At 39.1% G+C, this 20,750-nt stretch overlaps 3 protein-coding genes across 4 annotated transcripts; all 3 read right to left on the reverse strand.

The window, feature by feature from the left end:
- Positions 1-564: 564 nt before the first annotated feature.
- Positions 565-6,335, reverse strand: aurka (aurora kinase A). 2 transcript variants are annotated; one of them, XM_031302105.2, is made up of 9 exons: positions 6,029-6,335; positions 5,265-5,330; positions 4,467-4,797; positions 4,318-4,360; positions 4,021-4,212; positions 2,574-2,712; positions 2,153-2,301; positions 1,736-1,910; positions 565-1,544 (listed from the first exon to the last, which is right to left on the reverse strand). In XM_031302105.2, exons 2-9 carry the CDS (start codon positions 5,325-5,327, stop codon positions 1,362-1,364), a joined length of 1,275 nt encoding a protein of 424 aa, XP_031157965.1. In that variant the 5' UTR covers positions 5,328-5,330; positions 6,029-6,335; the 3' UTR covers positions 565-1,361. The 2 variants fall into 2 exon arrangements, with proteins under 2 accessions (XP_031157965.1, XP_031157967.1); XM_031302107.2 differs by having other exon boundaries at positions 5,265-5,355.
- A 1,155-nt stretch (positions 6,336-7,490) lies between these two features.
- prelid3b (PRELI domain containing 3) lies at positions 7,491-15,084 on the reverse strand. Its single transcript, XM_031301767.2, has 6 exons — positions 14,827-15,084; positions 12,676-12,844; positions 10,915-11,004; positions 10,466-10,536; positions 10,261-10,363; positions 7,491-9,544 (listed from the first exon to the last, which is right to left on the reverse strand). Exons 1-6 carry the CDS (start codon positions 14,856-14,858, stop codon positions 9,428-9,430), a joined length of 582 nt encoding a protein of 193 aa, XP_031157627.2. The 5' UTR covers positions 14,859-15,084; the 3' UTR covers positions 7,491-9,427.
- A 1,985-nt stretch (positions 15,085-17,069) lies between these two features.
- On the reverse strand, positions 17,070-20,448 carry tubb1 (tubulin, beta 1 class VI). Its single transcript, XM_031302073.2, has 4 exons — positions 20,342-20,448; positions 19,357-19,465; positions 19,027-19,137; positions 17,070-18,566 (listed from the first exon to the last, which is right to left on the reverse strand). Exons 1-4 carry the CDS (start codon positions 20,396-20,398, stop codon positions 17,422-17,424), a joined length of 1,422 nt encoding a protein of 473 aa, XP_031157933.1. The 5' UTR covers positions 20,399-20,448; the 3' UTR covers positions 17,070-17,421.
- Between the last annotated feature and the right edge of the window lie 302 nt (positions 20,449-20,750).

Here is a 20,750-nt window from a genome sequence, read left to right on the forward strand (position 1 = left end):
TGAGGCTATCTCTAGCTCTAAGTAGATCAACATCTTCTTCGATAGTTTTGTTAGGCGGTACCCCAGACTTTAGTTCAATATGCAAAATCAAGCCATATATATATATATATATATAAAAATATAATCATAAGTATGACAATTTCCTACTGACAGGCATCGCCAGTCATAAAAAAAGCAAACAATTTATAGTCATAACCCTAACATCTTGAAGCCCAAACAGAAACTAGCCACACAGACGTAAATTCATAAAATTAATTAATTCTAAGATAACTAACAAAGTTATTAGACGAATTTCCTCCTATAATCAACTCCCAGTTTTACTAAATATGATCATGCCTGGAGAGCCACCTACTGGACAGGAGAGAGCTATTGCTTCAAAACAGAAAAATTATAGCAGTAGGCTTCTCAGCATTATGTACCTTACAGAGATACCATGTAGTCGTTTTAACGATTACATTACCATTAATCACGCTAGAATTTTTTTTTTTCCCCTTCTTAAATATCTTTTCGCCTTTTACTGGCCAGGTACCAGCTTTGTGGGATCTCTTTTCATTATTTGATCATTTTGTTCAAATCTTAAATTTCAGTCCCTGCCTCTAATTAAGTGTATCACGAACATTCCCTTCGACTCATTTAAAAAAAAAAAAGACCAATTTCTATTCCCCACTTATTTGTGATGCAATCTTATGGATACAAGTCTTTAATTATTCAATTGCCAACTTTAGATTTCAACATTTTATTGTAGCAGAAATTTAACTGAGTGAAAGAGGTGACCGTGGAATTAATACTACCAAACAATCTAACTCTACTAGTATTCTGGCGCCATCTGCTGGCTGCATGACACTGGAAGAGCATAAAAGGTGTGGGGGGGTGATATTGGAAGCATGCTGCTCATTGGACATATAGCGCTAAGTCTTGCTTATAAAGTATTTAAGACAATTTACAAGAGCGTATGTGCACATAAGACAAACATAACATACTTAAATATATATACTGCTTAATTTCCCAAGATATATATCCACAAAAGTTAGTTTTTTATTTCAAGTAATACCATTTTTGAAAAACTCAATAAAATTCTCATAATTACACAAAAACAGTGAAATATTTACAGGCAATAGAATGCCACTGTTAAGAAAAGAAAAAGGATAAGAAGATTAAAAACAAAAAAAACAACCACAAAGTGGCTTAAGATGCCTGCAGACATAAACATCCACATGCAGTGATTTTGTAGACAAGCAGCTTCTGATAAATCATTTGCACACTGGTGTTCATGTTTCACACCGTTGTACAGCATGTGTTCCGCACTACTCCGCCCTCACACGTACAGACCTCAGGTGTTGGGTGGAGGGGAACAAAGTGGCTCACTGGGGGGACTCTTGCTTGTTCAGGGTTGTGGGTTTCTTGGTGGCGCTCTCAACCAACCAGGGGTGGGACAGGACTCCCTCGATGGACAGTCTGTGCATGGGGTTGTGCTTCAGCAGCCTGGCAACCAAGTCTTTGGCTCCCGCACTAATAGTGGACTGTGCAGGGTAAGTGTACTCCACCTGGATGATAAAATACAAAAAAAAAAATTTAAAAAAAAGAAATTGTACAAAGATTAAAACAGCAATTATAAACAAAATTGTAGTGCAGGCCTGCAAACTCAAGTGGGATGAAAAAGGGGACAGTTCTGAAACTCTGCAGCTCGACAATAGAGTATGTCAGTTGTTGGGGTGTCTAGCCATCTATGCTTTACCCTTGATATTTTGCGGTAGGTCTCCTCATGACTTTTTGTTTCAAAGGGGGGACTTCCAACCAGGAACTCGTAGCAAAGGACCCCCAGACTCCACAGGTCCACCTTTTCATCATGAGTTTTCCCCTCAATCATCTCAGGAGGCAAGTAGTCCAGCGTTCCACACAGCGTGGATCTCCTGAACAAGGGAAGAGAAATGGATGAAGAAAAAAAAAAAAAAAAAAAGTCTAGACAAAAGGGGAACCATTTCCTAACATGAGCACAGACACTGAAGCCAAACAAGTCAATTGCAAATGCAACGCAAAAAAACATTACAATTCCACTGTTTCACTACTACTGGCCTCTACAGATTCAATACTTCATTAAACAAAAAAGGTTAAACAACAAAAGTGTTGTTTGTACAAAAGCACGTGTGCATACCTGGAGGAGGGTGTGTGAACAGACCAGCCAAAATCGGCAATCTTCAGCTCCCCGTTGGCCCCAAGTAACAGGTTCTCTGGTTTGATGTCCCTGTGGATCACCTTCTTGGAGTGGCAATAGTTGAGAGCATCTGCCAGCTCCATGATGTACTAGAACAGCACATAAGCATGGTGAATACAACATGCCTCACAGGTCAAGTGTATTTGACAGCATCCTCTCAAACTTTGAAACGTTCAATAAACTCAACCACTGAACACGAATTTACTGGTATATGGAATTAGTATACAACTTATATGAATGCATTTGTTTCCCTGAATAATAAATAAATAAATACACATGCGTTTAAGTTGGTGATGTCAATTGCTCATTTGATAGCAACGTATATATTTGACAATTCAATTTTACTTTAATTGGCACTTACTGTGGCACTTCTGGCCTCATCAAAACATCCACAGCGCTGCAGCTCACTGTACAGTTCCCCCTTGGGTGCAAACTCCAGGATAAGATACACACGAGACGCATCATGGAAGTAACCGTAGAGGCGCAAGATATTCGGGTGCCTGCAGGACAGCGAGGCAGAGGAGCATTCTGGGTATCAAACTATTTCAAAAGAGCAAAGGCGAACTAAATGACGCCAGCGGCTGCTTCATAGAAGCTTTTACACATCAAACCAACATATTTACAAATATGTACATAATTATCCCAAAAAACACCCCACTCACTTCAGTTTGTCTTGGTCACTCTTTAAAAGATGAGTTAGAAGAGGATATTTCAGTATTCAAGTTTAGCATCAATTCCATGTGGCAATTACTGTCAACATTGCAAAGTTCTCTTCTAGTATGTAGCAGTGGCTGCTGAGAACTGAGGTGACTAGACATTTCCATTTTTTCCCCTCTTCATATGATTTGAGTTTGTGTTTGTAACATCGACCTTGTACCAGCCAACAAAACTAAGGGCGTTTTCACACATACCTCATTTGGTCCGGACTTTCGGACTTTTCAGTTTGATCCGAACCAAAATTAGAGGTGTGAAACCTCCCCCGGACCACGGTCCGGATCAAAAGACCAAATTTTGGTCCGACCAAAAGAGGTGGTCTCGGTCCGGACCAAACTGAACCATGGTCTGGTTCGTTTACAGTGTGAAAGCATTTTTTGGATGGTTCAGACTTTCGGACCAAATAGAAGGCTCTCCTTGTGTTACAAGACCGGGGAATAGCTCCTTTAAGGAATAGCTCGGTGCTTAGTGTGTAGGCTACATGAGTGTGACGGTGAATGCGCTCAGAGCAGACAGCTGTCGGCTATCAGAGCAGAGAATACATCAGTAGTTTATTTGTTAAGTGGTAGTAAATGTACAGTGTAGGTTTCCGTTTATCTTTGAATAAATTCTCCAGAAAGTTCCAGTGCCTTGCTTCTCAACATCACAACAAAGCAAAAAGAGCCGCGGCAGTAGGGGAGAGCAGCAGTCAGCTGAAAAAACTCCGACACCGAGAGAGGAGACGAGAGGACGGGGAAGCCCGTCTACAAACCAATCAATTAGAAGTATCTGGAGACGCAGCTCACGTATGTGATGACGGCAGAACGTAGTTTTGTCACGTATAGATCTTTAGTGCGCTTGCATAACTGCAGTGTGAAACCAAAACTTACCGGATCAAATGTATACAATGTAACAAAAACATGAACCTTGGTCCGGACTTTCATGTGTGAAAACGCCCTAAGCAGGTTTGTCTTACCGGTGATTCAGAAATCAGGTTAGCAGCAACCAACGTCCCTTTAAAATGTAATAATTAAGATGACCACTGTGTCAAAATGCCCAACTACAGTCAGATTTCATATTGGGCATTACAGCACATAATTTAAACGCAACATTACCTGAGGTGAGACTGGATCTCCACTTCCCTCCTCAGCTGGTGCTCCACCCCGGCCTTCTCTAGCTGCTTCTTGAAGAGCACCTTCAGGGCCAAGATGAACCTACTTTGTCGCTCTCTGGCCATGTAGACATTGCCAAATTTACCCTTTCCTAGGGGACGGCCAATGTCAAAATTCTCCAGGCTCCACCGCTTGCTGTGTGAGCAGAAATGTGCATAGTTACAGACAACACAATTTGTAATCTTACCAAAGACTACATATGTAAAAAAAAAAAGTATAGTGAATCATGCTTAGACATACTTTGATGAAGAGGTGTTTGCAGAATCCTTCACGGCAGGTTTGTCTAACAAAAGGGAGTAAAAAAAAAAATATATATATATATATACACACATTTTAAGATCCAGAACCACTTAAAACACACACACACACACACTTTGCATTATGCTTACTTTGGGGCTTCTCCAGCTTTGCCGGTTCTGTTGGTGGTTTGGCCAGCTCCGGGTTAACCTTGCGCATGTCTTGCGTTTTTGGTTGGTTTTGTTGAGAAACACGTTTGGGCAGTGGTGAATCATGAGTAGAAGGGTTCACATTCTGATTAGCGGGGTGTGTGGACTTGATAGCAACAGAGGCATGAGATGCTGGTTTCTGGTGGCTCATAGGCCTCTGAATGCGCTGAGGTCCATTCGACACACCTAGAACCCGATGATGTGGAGTTGGTGTAACAACAGCAATCTGTGACTGCTGTGACACTGGAATCCGCTTAGGCCCATCACCGTTTGACTGTAATCAAAGATAATCACCAAACACTGAATAAACTGGCTCTTAAAAAAAAAAAAAAAAAAAAAAAAAAAAAAGAACAATGAAGCCTCCCATCTTTTCTCTATGTGCTTTGGTCCCTAACCATTTTACTAGCTGGTTAAACACTCAACTGATTCTTCTTTGACAACTAGTTAACGTTTACGTTTGTATTGGCTCTTAAATCCTAAACCCCAATTCTGTTCTATTAACACTCAGCTGTATAGCTGTATGTTTGGGTTTCTGCCTGTATGTGCATGCCTACTCATAGCCATGGGTCTGGTGTTTATAATTTTAAACCTGTAAAGTGTGCAGAGACTGTGACGTGCACTACAATTTTAAGTTGAAAGCTCAACGTATCAACATCAATATACAATGACAAAAGCTCAGAAAAGTCAGCATTCATTTCATATTTTTTTCAATTGTATGGTCATGGTAATAGTATGCCTCACCTTTACTTCGGGCCTTGGAATTTTCATGTCCTTTGTCAGCTTAAACCTGGCAGAAGACTCCATTTTCTGGAAAAAAAAATAGTGGAGGTTGCTTCATTTGGAATCAAACAAATCATAAACACTTAATATAGGGTTTAGAGCAACAACAATAAAAAGGTAAAATCACCGACACAAAGATAGTAACGTTAACGTTATAGTTATTAAACCGTAGTTAGACACTCCAGGGTCATTGTTTCTTCAGCTACATTGTCTCAATGTACGAAATGAACATTAACTGCTGGCGTTATTATCACAATGGTTCCCACACATTTTCCATTTAAAAATGTCATACTTTTCAAAACTTAAAAATTATTAAAAAAAAATAATAATACGTTACTAGACTTCTCGGTAACGTTAGAAGACGAAATAGATTTTACCCTTGTATAACGTTATGGCTCACAATTGCCGCCTGCCCCATGCTGTAGCTAGCTCTATATATATATATATATATACTGTAGCAATATTTTACAATATTTTTTTCATACTATCATTTCTATAACGTAGCTAATATAGACCTGGAAATCTTCTCGGAAATTCACGCTGCCGGAGACGTTAAACAATGTTACAATGTTACGTTAGCATGGGGCATCGCGTGGCTAACTTTACCGTGCGTTATAGACTAGAACGTGAAATTCAGAGCTAAGCTAACATTCGCTTTTTGCTAACCATAGTATCCAAAACATCCAACACAATACTATTGATAAGTATAAGATAACTTTACTTACCTAAAAATGTTATTGTACAACAACCGAGAGCAACGTCCCCGTTAGCTCTCAAGCAGGAAGCTTCACCCTCGCTAGCTAACGTTAGTGGTTAAAGTTACCTCGGTGAATTGTTATTTGTGGCTGACGTTACATAAATATTCAGCGTAACGTTAACAGGAGACTCCTTTTAAAAGCCGGTTCAATGTTGTGCGAAGCTAAAATCAGATAAATAGGGATCAAACCAAACTATAAAGTCGTACGTATTCAACTTCAATGTGGGTGTCTAACACTTCCCCAAACACAGCTTGTTTAATTTCAAACGTCCCTCTGTTGAAAACCTTTAAATACACCACAGCCTCCGATTGGCGGAGAGAATGCTCTGTGCTCGCTCACCATTGGCTGACGCGGGCTGTAGCGTGGCGTCAGAGGGAATCCTCCCAAACAGCAGAGGGCAGCAGCAGAAAAGGCTGAGCTCTAGCCAAGGACCCTTTAACTGAACGAGAGACGGAGCAGGGACCACACACTACCTGTATTGTATACAATTAACTGGGCCTACAATAACGTTTAGGGTGGCCTAAAGCCTTTATACATACCTTTTTAGTTAATTCAAAGTATAGTCACATGAAGAGACTGATACAGCTGCTGCAAACTGTAAGCCAACACCTGGATTTCATCCTCTCAACACTCCTGTTTTGATAAAGTTATCTGCTGCTGTGGTTGTAGACGTGGACACAATTAAAGGCCTGGATCTCCTGAATCTGAATGAAACAAGGCATGACTTACCAGATTCTGGTGGACAGATGGTGGTCCATGTTTAGTTCCTTATAGCTACATGCACATATTTTTACACACCTTTCCCTCAACACTTTGTATGAGATAGGCAGCTTTTTTCTTGTTAACTGACTTTCTTTGTCTGAGTCTTAGACGGTCAGATCTGGTGTATTTTTGTTTGTTATAATCTTTGTCAAATTATTATACAAGTCCTGGCCTGAGGCTCTCTGGTCATGCCTGCTTCATTCAGAGTCTGCCTCCTCATTGACAATTTGATTCATCTTTTCAGAAACATTTTGTGATACAGATGCCACAGATCATTTTAAAGTTGGAAATTGGAGTCAAAGTGTAAATGAATTAAATATTTCCTGTAGACTAGGTTTGGCGGTATTACGGTATACCAGGGTTATTTACAAATCCCAACAATATGATTTTCAACACCGTCAAAAATACAGACACACCTCTTTCTATTACACTGATACAGAGATGCTGTATTGAGGGATTTTATTAAAAAACTACGACCTATGCAAAAATCCAAGACGGTGCAAACCAATCAGGCTGCTACCTAGGGTGGGTCTTGCCATAAAGCAGGATTCATAATTATGCGTAACGGTAATGTAGTAACGTTTCAGGAGTTGTGTGTATTTCAGTAGTCATAGTTGTATACAAAATGCACTTAACACACATAAAGAAAAAGGAATGACACACACTGTACAGTTAATAATTCAAATAACTATATTTTCAACCATTCACATGACATCACCCTGTTTTTCTCCAGCCAGTAACTTAAAAACAGCAACATATAATCGGCTTCGGCCCAACCTTTTTTCCTAGATTACATTACATGAAACCATTTTTTACACTACTTCTCAAGATGAAATTGCATGTCTAGCATTTGGCCACAGCGTGGCAGCATGTAACTATTGAGTTTCATAGCAAGTGACTAACATCAGATGAATGCAGTTGTACTGGCCGACACCTACTGTAGGTATGTAGACTCACTCTAATAATATAGAGGAGCACCTGAGGAGCATACCTTCACACCCTTCAGTTAATAATGACTTTTGGAATGCATTTATTGAGCATCTATTGACTGAGCTTCCCAAAGGCAACTACTGAAGCTATTATTTCGCAGAATCATATGCACTTGACATACTATGTTTTCACATAGGCCATATTGCTACTTGAAAATAACAATTAAGTTTGATAAATATCCACTCCCTGTTAAATATTTCTTATATTAAATGCTAAATCAAAAACAGAACATTTCATTTTCTGAAATTATTTGATTTCAGTAACCAGGCCTTTTTATTGTAGGACCTGATTTGAAGAATTACTGGCAAAGATCTTCTAAAGATTAAACAGGTTCAAATATTTTCATTTTATTGCCACATTCTGCAGTTGGTAAAACCATTTTTTTTCCAGTGGGCACCTGGACAAAATACACAAATTACAATTCCTAACTAAGCATGTGATATGAGATTTTTTTCAACTCACTACTTCTCTTAATAAATATTCCTGTTACAGGTAGAAAAATATATATTAAGGAAACTAAATCTTTCTCCATCACCACACTGCTGTAACATTACATTTAGAAAGACCTTCTCAATGCCAATTGTTTCTCAAACAGCGATACCAAAACATTCACAGATTATCAGCATCATCAGCATATGTGGCAGCTTTTCTTCATTAAAATAACTATTTTGTAAGTGCACATAAAAGTAAAAGCCATGGTTTCAGCCTTCACACTGACAGGACGTGCTGTGTTATTAAGAACGATCTCGTGCGTATTGATAAAACTGTTGGATTTTAGTAAACATGTTCAGGGACAGTATGCAACTAAAAGTGTTTACTGCTTTGTTCGGTCTCCACACATCGGACTGATTTATATCAAAGTTATACTAATGCAGCATTTGAGAAGGTCTTCTCCATTACTTAAAAAACATAAATATGGTAAATATAGTGATAATTCATTTCACTTAAATACCAACAATATTAGTTATCACATAATTACAAAATACAGTTTATATTCAGGCTTACATACTTTGCCTGGTACAGTGTCTTGTTTTAACTGAGGTCCCGGTAGAAAACGTTGTTTGAGGTGATGGCTCCTTGACAGAACTAAACCTGACGTTGAAACATTTTATTGCCGTGCCACTGTCGATGTTCACCAAACTATTTACAATCTTGACACCCGAAACTCCTTCCATGTACCCCATTACACTCGACTCCTCCCTAAACCACACATTCTTTTCTGCCATCGTGTCTCAACAGTAACGCCTATACATCTCACCATAACTTTGTTTTCTTATGAGTCTGTTGCTGTAATAAGAGAGTTAATGCCAGAGGACACTTCTGAGGTCATTTGCAAGATGAAAACACAGCTGGCAAAGGGTGCTGGACCAAAAGTGCGGTGTCTGCTTTGGCACTTTTCTTGTGTTTTCAATTCATCCAGTGCCTTGAATACCTCTTTGCTACATGTTTCCAAACCCACAGATAACAGTGGTGTTTAAACTTCAGTCAATCTAATGTAGATAGTAAAGTATATGAGATCCAGAGCACCAAAACGGCATCAGAGCATCATAAAGAGAGGCTGGTTGGACTGTCGTGAAGTTTCTCTCAGACTATGCTGCAAAAGAAAGGCAGGTGTCATTTCTCAGTGACTGCGGCGGCCATAGGGGTCCGTATGGTCCCGCGTGCTGTGGCTGCCAGCTCCTCGATCTCTGCATTTAGGCGCCTGATTACCCACTCCATGGCTTCACGACCCTGATCAAGAACAAATAAAGCATTAGTCCAAGAGTGAATATAAAGAGAATGACTAAAATAACAGAAATTGAGGGGTCACAGGATGATTCCGGTACACAATTACATCTTTAAGGTTTATTTGTGTGTGTTATCCCTTTTTGAATGATTATTGTGTCATCTCTATGATGGCATGATAGCTGGCCTTTCTTTTGCCTTCACATGTGGACGGACAAAACATTGTATGAACTAGTTTGTTAGGATAAAAATGTAATTCTGTTACACAAAATTCTGTTTATTTTTTCAGATTTTTTCAAATTTTCAGTTTTTTTTCTTGCGAAATATTGTTTATGTTTGTATTTTTTTTATTTGAGGGCGTGTAAACATCCATCAAATTAAACAATCTAAAAAGGACATGTTACTCCTTGGCTGAACTGCTCACAACTGATACTTAAAAAAGGGCCACAAGTAGACATTGCTTAATTTTAAGAGATTCCCATCTAAAAAAAAGTTTGGTAAAATCTAAAAGTTTTATTATTTTATAGTAACTAAAAAAAACAGGCCTGTCTTAAGGCACATTTGTCAATTGGGCAAAAATGATAATTAATGTAATTTAAAGTGCAGGACCCAAAAAATAATCAGTCAGATGTTTAGTTTAACATTTGTCATATTGGGAACTACCAGAAAAGGGCCTCACGCATTGGGTCCCACCTGAAAGACAGTTTTAAGAGATCTCTTACCTTTCCAGCGTTAACAGAGATGGTGCTCGCCATAACTCCCTCCAAGTAACTGCTGAGACTGACTCCTTTTACAGAGATGATCGCCTCCTGGGTCAGTATTGTTCTAGTGTTAAAAAAGGGTTACAAAAAGTCATGGTCAAAATGGTCAAATGGCTTCAGAAATCCATGATTCTTCAGTAAAAATAACCGCCATGTAAAAACATACTTGTCTTTATCCTCAGGATGTGGTTTGTATGTTAACTTTTCATCCACAGACACCATGTTTGTGAAAGTGATCTGCAGAGGAAATAGTAACAATGTTAAGATATAAAATGTTTTGTACAGTACCACAGCCTACAGCAAGAGTTGTCAGACAAGTCTCAAAACAGCATTACAAACTTCAATTGTTGAAACGTAAGCTATCGACTGGTGGAACAACCAAGACTTCATTCCAGAGAGTTTTCAGCATTAATATTAAGCTTATGTGTGTTCAGACAAAGTCACAAAAAGTGGATCTAGATGGGTGTTTTTGGTTGACATTATCCAAAATAGTGTTTTGTGGACAGATAAAAAGGTTTCATGAGCCACACTACCACATTGATGGTTACATTTCAACATTAACCCAAGGGTGCCAGAGGAGGGTGTTGATGGGTGTCTTGTATCATTAGTACTCACATTTGAGGACTGAAGTTCAAAAATCTTCTCTTTGGGATCCACAACCGTGTGCTCCTGAACATACGTGTATGTTCGAGAGTTACCAATGATCTGAAGACAAAGAAAGAAACACACTTTATTACAAAGTGAAATGAACTGCTAAACATTGTAGATGTTACTCAATCAATGTTCTTTTTTGTGTGCAGCATTTTCATTTTTTCAAAATGGTAACTTTATTTATTGATTTACTCATTTGTTTATTGTTGTGACACAAGTACACAAAGCTTTTTGTCCTGTATGCAGTTCATACACAAATCATCTGTTGACTTGAGCTGAATTTACCTGAAGTTTACAATTTCATGTTACTTTGTTTTTTTTTTTTTTACTTAATCAGTGTTTTTAGGAGAAATACACCAGTGCCAGTTGAGATAACAGATGAATTATATGCAGTAAATCTGCATATGTCATCAAGCATACCTCTGGGGATAAGAGGCATCTTGTAGGTGTAGTTTAACCTAAAAATATCTTTATGAAATTTAAAATAAAAAAAATAAAGATTTCTGTATCTGTATGAATCTGATGTACTACCCCACTTATAGACAAGCATCTGCACTACTAGCTTGAGTTGCAATGTAATACAGGGGTTTCTGTCATTTATCATTGATAAAAGAGTGATTTGTTTTTCCTTCAAAAAGAGTACAGAGGGAAATTGGCGTCGCAGAAAGACACCTTCATGATGCATCTAGTTTACACTCACACACTGAGGCTCAGGAGTGATTTGCTTTGAGACAATCTGATTAAGGGTTACGCTCTGTGTTATAGACTGTCCTTGGAATTAAAGGGGCTGCTATTCATAGAGGTCACTGACTACGAGCCCTTTCTCAGACACCGATTAGCCAATGTTTACATAGGCTAACACATGATATAAGTTCAAATGGCCTGTTGCAGAAATCCAGAGGCCTCCGTCACTGCTTTCTATTCTAGTGACCACTAGTGATAACCCAGCAGACAGAGATGGAAAGTTACATCACATGCTGTCGTAGGTTACATTTCAGCAATGTACAACACGAGCCATAACAATGACAAAAATGGCACTAGCATGTCCTGGACAACACGAGCCATGGCACACAGTCATGAACTTGCCTCTGGGCTCATAACCAACCAGGTCTGCTGCTGCTGCTGCCTCTGGACAGGAATAGCCTTGGGACTATAGGTCACGGAAGGCTGGAAAGCATTAACCTGCACTATCTCCCACGTCAGGTCATGTGTTTTTTATTTAGAGTCATGTGTACATTTTAAGTGTGACCAAAGCAGTTAAACTACAAGGTTACTGCTAGGGCTTCACAATATGAGGAAAATATCTAATTGTGATTATGTTGACTGATATCACGATTGCGATATGATTCACAATATTGGAGGGAATGATCATTTTTGTATCATTATTGTCATTTTCACCCAAAAATTATATTTAAAAAAATAAAGTGATTAGAGTGTGATTTTTGCGAGGATCTGTACCAAATAAGGATATTTTCTGTAGTCTGTAGGATAGGATGTGTAGGCCGGGACGTCTCTGCAGCACCACAACACTTCATTCAGAATGGTTTGACACATATTTTGCCTTTAACAAATATTGCACCTCTCTGCAATTTGGATATTGCACTAGTCCATATTGCGATTTCAATACAATTGCAATTAATTGTGCAGCCCTAGTTACTGCAGAGAGGTTTTTAAGACTAGACTGCAGACCTATACTGCTGACACAGTTTGGGATTTGAAACTCACAGATTTGACTATGGATGGAAGACCCCACTCTGTGCTAAGCAGTCTTTTACTGTGGAGGCGTCCCTGTTTGTCGATGCCTCTATCCAAAACATCCACTCCGATCACACTGGGGTTCATGGGGTTGGGATACTTCTGCATGGCAGCCTTGGTCACCGTCTCCCAAGGATGGCTGGGGAAAAAAAGTAATATAGTAGTATACAAATGATAAGACTGACTAACTGACAATCTGACATTGAGTTAAAGCATTTATAGACATGTCTTTACGATTAAAAGTGACAAAAGTGAAAACAAAAAACTGTGATATCCAAGTGGACTTCTTATTTTCATGATAAAAATTGAATACCCTACAATCTTAGTTAATAATACTGAAGTACTTTACGTATTTCAAGTACAATTTCAAAGTAGGCATATTTGTCCTTTACTTAAGTCTTTTCATTTCATAGTACTTTGAACTTCTTCACTACATTTCAGAGGGAAATTTTGTAATTTTGGCTCCATTATATTTATCTGAGGGCTGTAGTTACTAGATACTTTACAAATTCAAATTTTACATACAACATATACAATTATCTCATAAAATATGATACATTGGTACAGATTAAACTATCCTATGGCATATGAAATAGTTGAAAAAAAATTGACCAACCACTACATCAGTAAAATGCATTAATGTGTCAGTGGTAATAATTACATTAATATGTAATAGCAATATTTCTGCACTGAGTAGTTTTCCCTTTGGTATTTAAGTAGCCTACATGTTGCTAATATTGCATACATGTTTTCACTTAGGTAACATTACTCAATGCAGGACTTTATCATATGATGGAGTATTATTACAGATATTAAGATAAGAGAAGATATACCTTTACTGATCCCCAGTGGGGAAATTTGGTAAAACTTACTATTTTTCACAAGGATTTGAACTCGCTCACTACTACTTTTGTGACAATTTTAGCAAATTAACCGACCTGAGGGCACCAACAATTCATTAAACAATCTCATTAATATCAGGCAATTTTTTTTTAAATAGCAATGTAAGGTAAAGATGAGTCGAATGCAAGGATGTATTCGACTCATCTGAAATGATTATTTGGTGGTGGCATTGAGAGATGGAAGGTTGCCACGGAGACGCGTGAACCGCGTGAACGCGCCAATGTAAGTGACGCAAGCAGACCGAAGCAGTCACGGCAAAAGGAATATAGGGGAAAGGTCGCGCGCTGGGATTAGATGCTAGATCGCACCCGATACATGTGTCGACGTCATCACATGAGCATACTGCGCAGGCGTCAATATCCTGTCCGTCTTTGCAGCTGAAGACAGACTGTACGGAGTAGCTATATAGCGGCACTTTCTACCATAACAAATCACCAATTAAGGTTTCTAAACCGAAAACTACACACCTGGGCATGTTCCTGAAGCAATGTGATCCGAAATTGAAGAGACAGTAACAACATCGGCAATCAAGATTACAGGTTTCCCTGACCGCTCTAATGTTAGCAGTGGAATGATTGTTAGCAGCAAAATCACCAATGAGGCTTCTAAATCAGAAACTACACGATTTAATGTGATCCGAAATTTGGGAGAAATTATTAACAACATCAACAAGGCTACCAAGAGTGTATGTAAAATATAAACTGATTTGTGTTGAAGTAAAAGTGTGACCGCAGTTGGATGCGATCTAGCATCTACCCGCGCGGGGGGTTGGCCCTGACCGGCTGGTTACACAATTTGACAGCGCTTTTCTGTAACGATAGTCGTGCATCCATGATTCACATTTCATACGTTTTTACATTTATTTAAAAAATTAAAAAATAAGTACGTTATTGCGTGCCTCATACAATATTTCGTTGAAAGAAAAAGCCACTGACTGCGGAGGGAAATCTGGCTACCGTATAACGTTAGTATAGTTAGTAAGCTTCTACTACTAACGTTAGCATACTAACGTAGCTAGTAACACTTAAGTTATAGTTAGCAGCGTTTTCTTGTTAAAGTTTTCTGTCATAAACCATGCGTGTGTTCACCGGATTAAACACGAAGTCAGCAGAACCAGACAATGAACAGCCGGACCATCTCTAACACATCACCGGTTGCATCACCGGACGAAAAAGCAATTTACATATCTTAATAATAGACTAACGTTAGGCTACTTACTTAAATATGTGCTCTGATGCCCAGATCTTCATGGTTTAACTAACTAGCTGACAGATGCTACTGATGCCGGAGTCGAGGCACAGATAAGCCGGGAGGTAGACTCAGTCACACTGACTGAAATCAGTGTACCAGGACAACTGCAAGTCCCCTCCCACTGTACCACAGCAGTCACATGGGGAGTATTATAGTTACGCATTTCCGCTAGTCTACATGCCGCATTAGTCCACTGACACTGTGGACATCTGAAAGAAATATAGGCCTGTTTTATATTTAACTTGACAACTGACGAACGACTAAAACTAGGCTTATATGAGCATCGCTCTCCACATTAACCTACAGCATGCAGTAATATGTCCTATTCACTAACCTACTACAGTATGGGGATAGCCATTTACTATGTTGCATAATTCAGCTCAGTGAAGGTTGAAAGTTCTCTGCAACCTTGAATGAAGGAGAGACAGCGGGCTGTTGACGCAACAGCATCAACTCAATGGTCAAATCTTTATGCATAATAGCAAATGTGGGCATTGCTCTAATATATAGCCTATGTGGGTGTTATGGTTTTGGGTTATTTCTGTTACCTATTTGTTCATTTCTGTTGTCTTTATTGTTTATTTGTTTATATTCCCTGTGTTTGTAGATTTATTACCTGTTTGGATATTTCTTTTGTCTTGTTTGTAGATTTCTGTATGTTTCTTGTTTTGCATATTTCTGTTGTGTCTTATCTTGTTGTGTCAAGTCTCTGTGTTTAGTTTATTTCATGTTTCCTGTCTGTTGTTCTGGTTTCCTGTTTTATTTTGATAGTCTGTTTTCTGTCTTGTCTTGTCTAGCTTTACTTTGTGTTTTCCCGCCTGTGTGATTGTCTGATGTGCTCCACCTGTTCCCCAGCCCTGGTGTCACCTGTCTTGCGTCTTCTCGTTACTTGGTTTATTTAGCCCCTGTGTTCCCTTTGTCTGGTGTCAGATCGTTTTGTGTCTTTTCCCTGTCAGTTTGTGTCCTGTGCTGTCTTCAGTTTTGCCTTCCGGATTCCCTGTTCTAGTTTTTCTGTTCCTTGGATGTTTTTTGCCTACTGCTTGAGGACTCCTTTTGTTGCTGTGGTTTTTTGTTTTTGCTAAAATAAATCCTACTCGATCTCCTCCTGCCTGCCTGCCTGATCTCTCTGCATTTGGGTCCATTATTTCCGGAACACACGACAGTGGGCTATTTAGGTGCAATATTTAATCGGTTATTCATTTTTACTCACCACTGCTGTTAACACCCGCCTGAAGAGAATAACGTTAGGCTAAGATTTCTATGACTTAATTTACAGAAACCAGCCTTGATCATTTTCAAACATTGTCAACAGCGGGTCGGGACATCATGAATCTGAGAGGTCTTGAGATGATTAACAGGATAGGACAAGCAGAAAAAACGTGTCTGCTTTAGTTCTGTTTGTTTTCTCAGACTTTCTTTTAATCTTAGCTTTTTCTTGTGAGTTGTCTTTTTCTTTACTTAATTAAAAAAAAAAAAGAATAGAAGTATCTTATATTCTGTTTATCTGAGATTGACAGCTCATATATAATAATCTGTGGTTATACATTACACTTGATACAACATTATTAATGCTGCCTGTCGGGATCAAGTGAGTATTGGCAAAAGTGATAACTAATTTTTTTGGTCACATTTTGTTGCATATTATCCTGGCACATGTAATAAGTTTAGAGCTTCTATCCCCTTTTGACCTCATTGCCACATTGTAACTTTAAGCAGATTGGCCTCGGTGAGCCAATACTGCATGCGTCACCATAACCCATATTCAGATGTGGGTTACATGCAGTATATTATCTTTATTTGTGTATGTGTGAGTAGTTGACTTAAGTGCAGTAGTGCAGGCATCCCCACGTCATGTGTGCTTATCTCAGATTGCAGACACTCTGGCCAAGTTATGTGTAATCTCTATGTCCCAGACTTGTAACAGTTGTAGGAAATTGTGTGACAGCCTTGAACGGCTGTCAGTGTCACTGTGTTGTCAGAGCCTACTGCCTATCACTGGAGCAGTGTTTAGTTGCTTTTAGTCCAGTTTAAGTGTTCAAATGATAAAACTCAATGAAAGGGAAAGTATTTTTGTAGTGTTTTAGTGTTATATTAAATGTATTCCCAATCCATTTTTGGTTTTATTGTTTTTAATGTCCATCGTAACTTAAGATACAAAAAAAACTCAATGCAACATTTATTGTAGGTCTGAAAGAAAATATTGGACAGTGTTAACATCACAATTTCATTTTTTATGGCTGTGGATTATATAAAGTTTGCGTAACATAAAAAAATCCTTATATACATGCACAATGTCCACAATTTTAAAATATTTAATATAAAAGAAAAAAAACTTCTCAAAAGCAAAGCATACAAGTCATTTGAAGAATACATAAAAGACAACAAGCACTATTGTTTAAATATGTCACAGCATCTTTTATCAAGTAAAGGCTGTCTAAATCAACCATATTAAATTAAACACAAAAATTAAATTTCCTTTTCAGACTAACAATCCCACATATTATCCATATCCTTTCCGACAAGTTGTCAAACCTACAAACCACACTGTATGCCCTACGTCTTCTACTCGTCCACAGCGTCTTTGCTCATTTCAGTCACTGTTTCCAGTTTAACTTCCATCTGAGACTGAACCATTGCTGTAGCTGATAATGCAGGTCCCTCCACTTCTTCCTCCTCCACTTCCCAATCTAGATCAGCGGTGGCGTCTTGGTACTGCTGGTACTCTGACACCAGGTCGTTGAGGTTGCTCTCTGCCTCAGTGAACTCCATTTCATCCATACCTTCCCCTGTATACCAGTGGAGAAAAGCCTTCCGTTTGAACATTAGGGAGAACTGCTCGCCCACACGCCGGAATATCTCCTGAATGGCTGTGTTGTTGCCGATGAAGGTGGAGGACATTTTGAGGCCTCGGGGTGGGATGTCACACACGGCAACCTTGACGTTATGTGGGATCCAGTCCACAAAGTAATTGCTGTTTTTCTGCTGCATTGCAAGCATCTGTTCTTCTACCTGTTTGGTGGACATCCGACCACGGAAGATGGCAGCAACCGTGAGGTACCGCCCTCTCCTTGGGTCGCACGCCGTCATCATGTTGCGGGCATCAAATATCTGCTGGGTGAGCTCAGGCACCGTGAGGGCTCGATACTGCTGGCTGCCACGGGGCGTCAGGGGGGCAAAGCCTGGCATGAAGAAGTGGAGGCGAGGGAAAGGCACCATGTTGACAGCCAGCTTTCTCAGGTCTGCGTTGAGCTGTCCGGGGAATCTCAGAGAGGTCGTGACCCCGCTCATGGTCATGCAGACCAGGTGGTTGAGGTCCCCGTAAGTCGGCGTGGTCAGTTTTAGCGTGCGGAAACAGATGTCATAGAGGGCCTCATTGTCTATGCAGAAGGTCTCGTCTGTGTTCTCCAGGAGCTGGTGGACTGACAGGGTGGCATTGTAGGGTTCCACCACTGTGTCAGAGACTTTAGGAGAGGGCATGACGCTGAAGGTGTTCATGATGCGGTCAGGGTACTCCTCTCGGATCTTGTTGATGATGAGGGTTCCCATGCCAGAGCCGGTGCCACCCCCCAGTGAGTGAACCAGCTGGAAGCCCTGCAGGCAATCACAGCTTTCACTCTCATTCCTCACTCTGTCAATCACCTGCTCCACCAGCTCCGCTCCCTCTGTGTAGTGGCCCTTTGCCCAGTTATTCCCAGCTCCTGAGTTCCCTGTTACACCAAAATAAATAAAATCCTCTGACTTTTCAATAAAATTAGACATATTATACCTATTGCAAAAATGAAAATATAAAAAAAAGTTGTGCTTCTTCTTCATAAGTGGAATGTTGCGTTGCATTAAGATCTCAATTGTATGTTGTCAGTTAATATGTTTCCTCTTCTCTTTGGTTAAATACTTGCAAGTCCTAATTAGCTGATGTTTTTGTTTTCAATTTGACACATTACATGTTCTTTCACGTGTTGACATTATCCTCCGCTCTGAGATTTATGAAACATTTTACACCAGTTCAGAGGCACCAACGCATCAAATACGGCTCTACCACGAGTGTTTATAGTTTAGTTGTGTCTTTCCTTTTTCACATATTAATAAAAAATGCCTTCAAATAAGCCATAAAAGCAAGACAGTTGTAGCAGGTATTTCCCAGTATGACTGTTTCGTCATTTGTCTCACCGTGGATGAAGTTGTCTGGTCTAAAAAGAGCCCCGATGCGGCTTCCTCTTACACTGTCCATCGTACCAGGCTCCAGGTCAACAAGCAGGGCCCTGGGGACATATTTACCACCTGCAAACAGAATGTAAATTAATTACTTAAATACTTAAATATCAGGAAATGTGCATCCTGAATTTATGTAGGTCCTCACTCTTTTGTGTCAAAGTTTAAGAACAGTATTATTTAAAAATAAGAATTGGTAAGTGATTGGTAAACCACTATGCTCATGGAATAAACTGAATTAGTGTCGGCTGTTAAATGAACAGTGTATGTACAGTAACCTCTTCTTACCATGTGCCTCATTGAAGTAGACGTTGACCCTCTCCAGTTGGAGGTTGCTGTCTCCCTCATAGATACCTGTTGCATTGAGCCCATGTTCTTCACTGATCACTTCCCAAAACTAGAAAGACAAAGTGGGAAATCAACATAATAACATCAACAGATTAACGTAAAATAACAGTAATAATAAGATATAACTGTAAGAGTTTAGCTGTTTAAGAAATGAAAGAATTTTTCAGATTATTAATGCACAGCAAATATCAGACAATTATCTTTATGTGGTTTACACCTCTAGGTGTTTATATGGTTGCTTATATGGAGATTTTATATGCAGTTGGGCATAAGTATAATTGTTTTATCTGTGTGTACCTATTCAGTCAGTGTATGGCTGATAAAACTATGATTACCCTGACTCTTTCTCAGATAATTACATGTTAAAATGCATCCCAATTTATTAATCTGTGGCACTTGTTCTGACCAGATTAAGAATATCTGATGTGCACGATAAAATAATAAATATACTTAACAGAATAACTACTTGATTACTGATTCTCATACTGCCATGTTCAATGTCAAGCAGCATAATGTGTTACTTTCTGTATTATCTTGTAGTTCCTCTCTCTTGCTTTGTGTTAGCAATGATAAAAAATGACCCACCCATGCCAGCCTCGCTTTTGCCCTTATCTTTTCCTTGAATGCTTGACAGTGTACACCCTGTCAATCATCCCTGTGTCACTCACAACTGTTTGTGGCTCCATGCAAAGGAACAGTGCAAATCAAAATATGCAGCATCATTTAAAAATGTAAAAGAAATATAAGAATATATATTTTTAGACATACTGTACATTAAATATAATCTTAAATACTTACATTAAAACATTTCCTCATTTTATTTCGGCTAGCGTAACAAAAAAGGTAATTGTCTTTCTAACAGTGAGTTGAATCACCCACATTATAACTTTAACAGTGAAGAAGTATTTTATTTATTTATTTTTACCTTTGAGCCGATCTGGTTGCCACATTGTCCAATTTGCAGATGTACAATTTCACGCATGATGATCAAGCTACAGTACACAGAGCAGCTGAGGGTCTCTGATAGGCTTCAGTCCTCGAACCAGTCTTTTATACAGCACCAGGAATGATGTCATCAGTGATGTCAGGGAGTCACCCCAGTCAATAATATATGAGGGGCTGGAGCGGCCCCTAATACACTATGACAACTATGAACTTAGCAGAATAATAATAAACAAATAGATCATTTTTAGGGGGGTCTGCCATATTTTTATACTCTTTAGGTTAGATAGGCCTAAGGAATGGAAAAGACCTGGTAATTGTAGTGTAAAAGTAAAAGTGTAACTGTGCAAACTTTAACAAACTTCATACTATCTCTTTTGTTAATACTGTAT

This window comes from Sander lucioperca, chromosome 6, assembly GCF_008315115.2.
Source record: "Sander lucioperca isolate FBNREF2018 chromosome 6, SLUC_FBN_1.2, whole genome shotgun sequence".
Taxonomy (NCBI): Eukaryota; Metazoa; Chordata; class Actinopteri; order Perciformes; family Percidae; genus Sander; species Sander lucioperca.